This window comes from Podarcis liolepis (assembly GCF_965112155.1).
Source record: "Podarcis liolepis genome assembly, chromosome: 9".
In the NCBI taxonomy this organism is placed as follows: Eukaryota; Metazoa; Chordata; class Lepidosauria; order Squamata; family Lacertidae; genus Podarcis; species Podarcis liolepis.
The window spans coordinates 43900767-43910965 of record NC_139564.1 but is presented as its reverse complement, the minus strand read 5'-3'; the positions used below and the strand labels follow the sequence as shown (position 1 = coordinate 43910965).

The 10199-nt window shown below is 41.2% G+C and overlaps 1 protein-coding gene across 1 annotated transcript; it reads right to left on the bottom strand.

The window, feature by feature from the left end:
• Positions 1–622: 622 nt before the first annotated feature.
• On the bottom strand, positions 623–10199 carry LOC310714738 (methylsterol monooxygenase 1). The gene is made up of 6 exons (XM_083520347.1): positions 10045–10199; positions 6439–6737; positions 4743–4891; positions 4236–4362; positions 2868–3022; positions 623–1588 (listed from the first exon to the last, which is right to left on the bottom strand). The coding sequence occupies exons 2-6, from the start codon at positions 6691–6693 to the stop codon at positions 1381–1383; spliced, it is 894 nt and encodes a 297-aa protein (XP_083376473.1). The 5' UTR covers positions 6694–6737; positions 10045–10199; the 3' UTR covers positions 623–1380.

The window sequence follows — 10199 nt, the reverse complement described above, 5'->3', positions numbered from 1 at the left end:
AGAACAATAACTGGAAACAAATCTATTACTTTTATTAATACAAAAAAGTAGAAGAGCAGCGGAGAATATAGGATTGTTTCTGAAATACTGTCATGCAAACTTTTTCTCCCCCGAAGAATAAAATTCTGGAAACAGCAGAGTGGAAAGCAAAGATGCTTGAATAAATGCCTGTGTAGTTTTTTTACCTCTCTCCTGCATACAAACCTGAGATGTGGTCAAACAAGAGCTGCAGTCGCTCATTGACCACCTTCAAGCAATAACATGCTCATGGGTGGGCGGAGAAACAGGTGTCTTACCTCTGTACAGCAGTATACCACCCGCACCAGAGTCAGAAGCTTATACCCTCCCACTCCAGCCTCCATTCAGACAAGCAAACAACATTATGACAGTTCAAGAACACAATCCAGGCAGGCAAAAGCCCTTCAAGAGGGTACAGAGCAGGGTCTGTGAAGGGTATTGGCCAGGGGAGTGGAGAGGGCCCAGAGGGCCAAATGAAGAGGTCTGCAGAGGCACATTTGATCCCCAGGCCTAGGGTTTCTCATCCCTGATGTATATTCTCAGACACTAGTTATGGTCAACACCCTCGTTTTCTGAATGTTATAAAGGAATAGGAAAACATAGATCAAATTCCAATATATATATATATCTATTTATTTGTTGCATGGTAAACATCAAAATGTCAGACTACCTTTACAATTTTTTTTTGCCAACGACAAGTGCAAAATATAGCAATCATTCAGTAGTTTGCAAATATTTATTTATGAACATTAACTACATCGACACAGTTAATTTAGTAAAAGAGAATAGAAAGGCTCATCCCAGGAGATTAAGAAGGGGAGAAAAAAAGCTTCCTCTCTCAAATCTAAAATTTTTCTAACACCAGACTAAGAAAGGTTTTTTAAAGGAAACAACTATTAACATGTGTCTTCCGGTATTTTTCCTCCCAAGGAAGTTCTACTCAGCAGCTCATTAAACCAGTTTTTATGGGTATGCTTCAGAAGAAACTTAACTTCATATATCCAAATACTTTACAAACAGTTCTATCCAACTCTAATGGAAACATTCTTTTACAAACTTTGAAATCTAAATGGATACATTGTTCTTTACAAACATTCAAATTTGTGGCCTTCATCTTTAACCTTTACTTAAATATATATGCTTCACTTGCGTATAAAATAGAAAATGCATTCATTTTAGGAAGATAGGGCCGTTTCCTCTAGCACACAGCGAGGGCCAAGCAGGATTGTTCTTGGGCTCCAGTTAAAAGCATCATATAACTTTGAATTTGCAGAGGGTGTTAAATCTTCTAGGCTTAACCAAAAGTTTATTGTAGTTATGTGCATTTGTCAAGTGCTCCTCCTTATATTTCTGCTGGGAAATTTATTTGGTCTTCTTTTCTACCATGCACTCTTGTTTCTCCAATTTCTCTCTGTAAGAATTGTACTGCGAGTCGGTACCAAACAGTTTATCCCACCACGTGAAGGTTGAAGCATAGTTGCCAATGAAGTTCATATGGTGGAAGTCATGGAATCGAGCCCCAGCATAGAAAGGCACCAAATGCAATGGATTCAGAGGAATGTCGTAGCCGCTAAGGAGAGAGAATAAGAGAGAGGAGAATTTACAATATAGGTACAGAAGACACTGCTCGCATTTCCATTCAAGTGAAGCATTGCTAAAATCAGAAGCAAGTCCCACTGAGTTTAATGGGGCTTACTCTCTTGTAAGTGGGTATAGGACTACAACCATAGACATTTACCAGTTTCCATGTTAACTTGGTTGTAAAACCCCTGAAGTTCCTGGACTATTCAACTGGACAACGTACTTCTGAAGCTGTAGAAGTAACATCCGCCATGTGGTATTTAAAGTGTGTTTCTTACTTCTGTACTGATGATACATGCTTTATATATAGTCCCTGCAAGGAGGTCATGTAAATATCTCAGCACAACGTGTCCACAACACTATACCAGGCAGAGGAATGAAATAGCTGAATAATGTGAGCGCTCTCTCTCTCTCTCTCTCTCTCTCTCTCTCTCACACACACACACAGTCTGGATTCATAGCTAGATTTTGCTGGGAAAGTATTCAATGAATCAGGGTGGCCAACCTATGGCTCTCCAAATGTTGTTGGACAATAACTCCCATCAATCAAAAATTGTGGTTAAATGTTCTCTCTAACCATAATTTGTTTCACTTGTTCAGACATCACAAGGAATTCAAGTTAGCTTAACATTAAAAAGCTTTCTATCTGAAATAAATAAATAAAATAAAATAAAATATTTCATTTATAGCCTGCCCATCTGGCTGGGTTGCCCCAGCCACTCTGTATCTATCTTTGACATGTGAAAATAGAGGGGAAGAGGGAGCATGTGAGCCTAAGGCTCATTTAGGTAGCATAGTTTCCAGTTGTATCTTATCATTTCTAGTTACATCTTAATCATACTTAATAGAGCAGCTTTTATGTGGAACTTAAGGTGACCCTACTTGCTCAAAGAGTATCAAATTAGTTTGTAAACTTGTCATCTAAAGAATCATGTGCAGTAGAATCCTCTGAATGTTTATGCAAGCTCTGCTAAAGTCACTGAAACTTACTCTAAGGTAGGAATGCACAGGATTTCAGTCTTAAATACATGCACTTAGAATAAGGACATTTAGAGGAAATCCTGAATAGTTAATAGATTTTTTTTTTTTAAAAAAAAGGTCATTTGTCTAGATTTTACCTGGTGACTTTGGGTGGTATTCAACAAAGTGTGACTTAGAGGACACCTAGATGACTAATTTAGGTCTAATACCCCAAGTAACACTTTGTTGAATACAACCCTCTATATTTCTGATGAATATGACCAGACTGAACAGCGAAAGTAGATTACCTGTGGACGTCAATGGTCTCCAGCAAGCGACAGATCACCCATGCCCACAGAAGAATCACGTGATTGCAAAACACCATTATCCCAATGAAAAACCCAGTTCCAAGGATAAGGGTTTCCAGAGGGTGTGCATATTCAGCTTGCATTCCAAACGGAGCCTATGAAAGGAGGAAGAGGGGGAAAAAGAATGCTCTTTTGTATGCCAAGACATAAATATACTTTACGGGTAATCTGAAATGTATACAGTGGGTTACGAACTAAATTTGTTCCAGAGGTCCGTTCTTAATCTGAAACTGTTCTTAACCTGAGGTACCACTTTAACTAATGGGGCCTCCTGCTGCTGCTGCACGGTTTCTGTTCTCATCCTGAGGTAGTTTTTAACCCGAGGTACTACTTCCAGGTTAGCGGAGTCTGTAACCCGAAGCGTTTGTAACCCGAGATGCGACAGTACTTCCTGCATGGCCAGGTTGTTCTAGCAGAATTCTCCCCCTCTCGCACTCAGATCCTGGTTTTAATGTTACATACAGGTAACAGAGGAATGAGTGAACTGCATTTAGCTCCACTCCAACCCTTTATGACTACAAATTCTGGACTGCCCCTGAAACACTATAATCTCAACTGGAAGCATAGAACGATGATTACTTAAGACGACAGAATAAGAACCCCTTGTAAAATATTCAGAATGGAAGCAAATCATAGCTTATATGAAAGCTTTACAGTGATGTTTTCCTCACCTTCAGATCCCCCTGAAGGTTTTTCTGAGTCTTTAGTCTATCCTCCCTACTGAGTGTTATTTCAGTAATAGAAGCTTGCTATTCAAAAAAGCAATTGGTGGGTGGTTGTTAGGGAAACCATCCAATGTAGGTTACAGGTGGGCTTTAGCTCAGTAGTATAGCACAGTGATGCAGAAAGACTAAAGTTCAGTCACTGGTCTCTCTGTTTAATAGGACCTCAGTAAGTCAGGAGACTGGTGAATTGCTGCTGGTCAGACTTCACTACAAATATACTAGGTCAAAGTGGGTTATGTTCCTAACCTACATAATCATCATCAGAATAACAGACAGAGATCATTTGTAGGGAAAACCAGCTGAAGGGATTTTTGTATTTTATAGCCAGTCATTGGTGGATAAGAAGTTAGACATATTCAGAGCACAGCATTTAAAATGGTGAACTATTTTGAGCGATCAGTTTCGAAGTCTGTCCAACTACAGCAATATTAAACTCTTGATGAAAACAGTTTGCTAAGCGTGCTGTTTTCTCTTCTCCCTTTTTACAAAAAGAATAGCTAATGTCTGCCTAGTGCTTTTATATGCTCACAGCATTACAGCATTAACTAGGTAACGTTCACCAAGAATTTAAGGCAATACATACCACAAACTCATGATGCACTTTGTGGATATACTTATATATTCTCTTGTGATGCAGCAGCCTATGCAGAAAATAATGCCAGGCATCCTCAATCACAGCACACCCAAAACATTGAGAAAGTAGCACATACCTGGGGGGGGCAGGGAAAGAGAAGCATTTGTTAAGACAAGTACAATAGATTAGGACACCTTGTTTCCCAACCCAATTTTTGCTTTTTACAAATCATTGTAGCAGTTTTCTAAAACTAATTTCACATAAAATTTACTTAATCCGTTAACATCTTTCTTTCTTGCAAATCAGTTGTAATTTGTAATAAGAACACTTTATAGGGAAAGTTCAGCTTGAAAATGACTCACTATTAGAAACTTATTATTATTTTTCTGTGCAGAACTTTTAGAAATCTTCCATATGCTGAAGTGCAGTGCTTGTTCATAACAGAATTTGAGAAACACTGCATTTATTGAAGTACTTAACTGCACAGAGCTGTTTAAGTGAAATCCATCTACTTACCATCTTGGCATGCTTTCCCAGTCATAAGGAATATTAAAATATTCTGTGAAGTAATAGGTACCAAGTATCAGAGGAAACTGAATAAAAAAGTGATTGAACATAAGTGCCTTGAAACACTTCCATTGTCTTTCCCAGGTTTCTGGCTTATCCTGTAAACAAGAAATAAAAGTATTTTATAAATAGAAGTAGAATATTCCAATGATATTACTGAAGATGTGATACATGGGAATAAGTACTAAATTAATAGTACTTCATACTATAATAGAAGAATACCTAAATTAAAGGTAACGGAATATCAGCTTTGTCTTATCTGACACTGTTTCAACTGATATTGCCCCAAAATGCAGCAATACTGCTGCCTGCGATGATCAATGTTTCCATTAATATCAGATATACATTTCAATGTTGATTCCCTGTCAATTATCATCCTACTCCAGGTGTACTTGGGTAAGGCGAGAGATAAATATTAAAGTAGTGTTAGAATGCTCAGATTTTGTCTTTCAGCCCGGGAACAGTACTGCCATTTGGTCTGAATTTATTGTTAATGAATCAAGATTACAAATGCTATTTTCAAGTCAAAAGGAAACAGTTATGGTATGCATAGATCACAGCATCTATGGCCTCAGAGCAGGGATGAGTAACCTGTGACCTTCCAAACATTGTTGAACTCCAGATTCTGTCAGCCCCAGCCGGCATAGCCCATGGTCAGAAATGAGCGGAGCTCACATATCTGGAGGGCCACAGGTTTCCCCACCCCTGAATTAGTTTGGAGCCTGTACATTGTTTTAAGAAGGCTGCAGGAAATCAGCACCTTGGGTTACAGACGCTTCAGTTTAGAGTGCCCAGGACTGATACTATATACAGGGGGCATGTTCTAGCTTAGTGATGGATAGCCTGAAGCTTTGCAGACTGCCCCAACTCCCATCAGCCCCTGCCAGCATTGCCAATGGTCAGAGATGACAGGACAGTTTGGGGGACCACTGGCTCCCACCTGTGTTCTAGCCACTCTACAGCTTCTGTGGGGGAAACTAGCATCTGTACAATGTTATCTCCTTTCTTCATTTACTGGCTGAACAATGCAATCCTATGCATTGCTTAAGATAAAATCCTACACCAACTAACCTGTGAGTAAGCCACAGTGACAATCACATCTGAGCAACTGTAACTGTGGCTTACTCACAGGTAAGTCCGTGTAGCATTCCAGCTTAAATACATTTTTAACATTACCTCTTGTCCTTTGGGGTAGCGTTCAGGATAACAGTAAATATCTAGCAAATAATACTGTTGGCAAACTTGTTCAGATGTTCCACTTTCTACAATAACATATCAAAACATACACAAACACCCTATTTACTTGAAAGCCTGCAAGTTAGAGGCCAGAAGTCAGCAATACGTACTCACAGATAGCTAAACTAAATATTTATATAAGAAATTAACCAAAATATGCATAATAATTATACAAGCACATAAATAAGTGTAAATGGTTCCATGTTTGTTATAAAAGCAGAGTAAAGCATAAGATCGGTTTTTTCCTATCCTCTGAAAGAGGCTGCTCACAAAAATGTCACCAGTCGCAAGCTGGCAGAATATGGGAAGTGAACTCATGATCTGGGGAGCTCCAAAGTTATGCCACTTGTTGGAGCCATGTATGACACCAGAGCTGGAATGTTTCATACTAGACAACACTCCATCTTACCTGTTGTATTTTATACTTTTGCATGTAAGGTATAAACTGAAAGATAAATCCAGGCAAACATATTAAAAAGTAGGAAAGTTCATGCATGAGAAGTGATCCCCAGGTTGCAATCTGGTATTTGGTGTAGTTATTCAGCATATATGTCCAAGCATTTTTAAATGGCTGTTGTAGCGGATTCTCAGGCAAGAAAGAGTCTATATATTCTACAGCCAGGTAGGCAGAATTCAGTATGCCAACACTGTCGTTAGTTGCCATCGTTCAGTTCTGGAACATCACACCTGTAGATTCTCTGCAGGATTCTAGGAACAGTAAATAGACATCATGGTAAAGACACCATAACCAAAATGACATCGGCCAGCAACACAGCGTGCAGCTGTTGACTTGCATAAAAATAGTAGGGGACAAGATCTATACATTTCCATACTAGACAACAGAGTTAAACAGATGTCGCTGCTTGCCCTTTGTCCTTGTCTGGTAGGAGAAGAGATTAATTCATACCTGCTTGCGCTGTATACATTGACAGAATCTCCTCTACCGCCTGACAAGAAGGAAATGTGCTGCTGCTTAATTAGGATGCCTTGGCCATAAATTGATCGATCATGCTAGTTATCTGTTACATAATAAAAAGTAAATTGAAAGCCCTGCATGAAACTACTAGGATTTACCTCGAGAGAGCATCCAAGGATTAACTACAAAAACAATTACAGTGGTACCTCATGTTACGTACCGTCCCCCTTACGAATGCTGCTGGTTACGTGCTCCACTAACCCGGAAGTAGATCTCCCTTGTGCGACCCTTGCCCCTGGATGCAAGCGGAAGTTGCGCTCCGGTGGCATGGCAGCAGCAGGAGGTGCCATTAGGGAAAGTGTGCCTCATGCTACGAGCGGTTTCGGGTTACAAACAGACCTCTGGAATGGATTAAGTACGTAACACAAGGTACCACTGTATCATCTTTCCCTTCCTGATATGAACAAAGGACAGGTGCCAATGTTTACGTACCAATTTCAGTCCAAACCAATTCTTACCTATATGGCATTGCTAATGCATCAGATTGAACAAAGTTTTTATAAGCATTCAATATCGGAGGTATAAGATCAAATTACATGCTTCCGGGTCATGTGGCCAGCATGACTAAGCCACTTCTGGCGAACCAGAGCAGTGCACGGAAATGCCGTTTACCTTCCTGCTGGAGCGGTACGTATTTATTTACTTGCACTTTGACATGCTTTCGAACTGTTATGTTGGCAGGAGCAGGGACTGAGCAACGGGAGCTCACCCCGTCATGGGGATTCGAACCTCCGACCTTCTGATTGGCAAGTCCTAGGCTCTGTGGTTTAACCCACAGCGCCACCCACATCCCTCAAGCATTCACATACATGCTTTCAAATGTATATGTGTAAGTTTGCTTAACCTGATGCAGTAAAGTAACTCTTAATAAAGAAGAATTAAATGCTGTGCTCTTCTAATTATTCAGTAAGAGCAAGAATTTAGGCTTGCCAGATGGAACAATCCTGACCCTCCAGAGTGGCCAATGGTCAAAGATGACAGGAGTTGTAGTCCAGCAACATTTGAGAGCCAGAGGCTAGCCATCCCCAATATGTGTGAAAATCAACTAACATTAAGAGTGCCACTACAAGAGAATCCCAATCCCACCTTGGCAATCAAACTGAGTGACTGCAGGCTAAGGTACCTGACCAGGGGAGTGAAATCCTTATCATGGCTACTCTGCCTTTCTGTACCTCAAGCCTTACTTTGTTATGCACTTGATATTCAGGTGAATCTATTTGGAGGAAGTTTATACCCCCCTCTTTGTCCAGCCAGGTACCAGGCCAGAATGGCAAGTTACTAAAATCTGAAATAATTGAGGTCTATTATTTATTTATTGCACACCTTTTTTTAACATAAAAAGTAAACTCAAAGTGAATTGCAATGTATCAAATAACTTATCTAATCTAGCTGCTATAATTATGTAAATTTCAACCTCCTAACAGTATCAGTAATCTATTCTTCTACCCATATTACAAGTTAAAGGGAGCAGGTGGTGCTGTGGTCTAAACCACTGAGCCTCTTGGGCTTGCCGATTGGAAAGTCGGCGGTTTGAATACCTGCAATGGGGTGAGCTCCCATTGCTCTGTCCCTGCAATGGGGTGAGCTCCCATTGCTCTGTCCCAGCTTCTGCCAACACAGCAGTTCAAAAGCACGCCAGTGCAAGTAAATAAATAGGTACTGCTGTGGCAAGAAGGTAAACGGCATTTCTGTGAGCTCTGGTTTCTGTCACGGTGTTCCATTGCACCAGAAGCAGTTTTGTTATGCTGGCCAAATGACCCAGAAAAGCTGTCTGTGGACAAATGCCGGTTCCCTCAGCCTGAAGCAAGATGAGTGCCAAAAACCCCATAGTCACCTTTGACTGGACTTAACTGTCCAGGGGCCCTTTACCTTTTTGTTATTACAAGTTAAAAGAGATAAGACAGCTCTGCCTGCAAGTTTGCTTTCCAACAGCACAACTCAATAGGGAAAAGTAATGGGGAGGTATGAAAAGCAAGCACTGGAGCAGTTATTCCTTTACTGGCAGACTGAGGGGGCCAGGCTGGTCTTCCTCTTGGTCTTCCTAGTTGCCCTGTGTACCCCTGCTAGTGACAGAGGCCAGAGCATGCCACCCACTGGTTCCTGTACAATGCAAGACTATGACTGAAAGCAGATACATCCTAGCTCTGTGAAGCAAGACTTAAGCATGTAAAATGATGAAACCTTAGGGTGTGAGCCTGTGACCTGGCCAGGAACTACGTATTTATCATTACAAAAGACTGGCCACGCTACCCAGGAAATCCAATCAAGTAACCTGCTAGACAGGAGATGAACAACAACAGGAGAAAAACAATATTAAAATTTCTGTGATGTAGGTGGGATGTATCTGAGGGGTGGTCTTAGGTTACACCCCTTCTGTGATGTATGTAGATGTTTCTGGGGGTGGTGTTGATCTACAGGATGGGAATTTCAAAAGTCTTTATAAGGCCTTGCATGCCATTTTTCTGGGTCCTCCTCCTTTCCTGTGTGTGAGGGGAGCACCCTGTTGCAACAGATCAATAAAGATCAGGCTTACTAGCTGCTTTGCTTCTCAATATTCTCTGGTTGGCCTCTGTTATTTTCTCCTACCAATAGAGAACCTATGTAAGGACTCTATATGGGCTCTTGGATACCCCATAAGGGAAAAGGGCAATTTTTTATTTACAACAACAGCACTAGGCGAACCAAAACAGCGAAAATCGAAAACAGGTACCAGGAGAAAGAAATGCCTTCTCCTATAACTCACAACTAATAACAACAACTAATAAAAAATAAAAACGCATCTCCCGAACCCTTAACTTCAGCTTTTGTCTCTGAGAGAGAAGTCGGTGAGGGGGGAGAGAAATAAAACGTAAAGTCACAAAATAACAGGCCTGAGCGGCCAAGAAATGAATATTTTGGTGCCCATAAACAAAATGTAAAGGGGTTGCGTTTGTCGCCTTTTTCGGGTGGGGGGATCTCCAAATGCAGCCAATGAAAAGAGCACCCCCTAAAACAACCCGCCCCCCAAGGCGCCTCCGCCTCTGCTCTCCATCCTCTTACCTGCGCCGAGGGATGCAGCATCTCTACCCACCGACGCTCCGCGACAAGGGCCAGACTCCCTCCGCGCCGGGTCCTCAAATACGCCTCCTTCATTGGCCGCGGAAGGAAAGGCCGCCCCGCTGCCGCGATTGGTGCCGCGCGAGAGGTCGGGACCG

Bases quoted from the DNA above. Each gene is read 5' to 3' on its own strand.
- LOC310714738 (XM_083520347.1), bottom strand. From the start codon at position 6,693: ATGGCAACTAACGACAGTGTTGGCATACTGAATTCTGCCTACCTGGCT. The intron at 4,892-6,438 runs GTAAGATGGAGT...TCTTGTTTACAG, and splicing joins AAAAGTATAAAATACAACAG to GATAAGCCAGAAACCTGGGA. The intron at 3,023-4,235 runs GTATGTATTGCC...CTCCTTTCATAG, and splicing joins AAGTGCATCATGAGTTTGTG to GCTCCGTTTGGAATGCAAGC.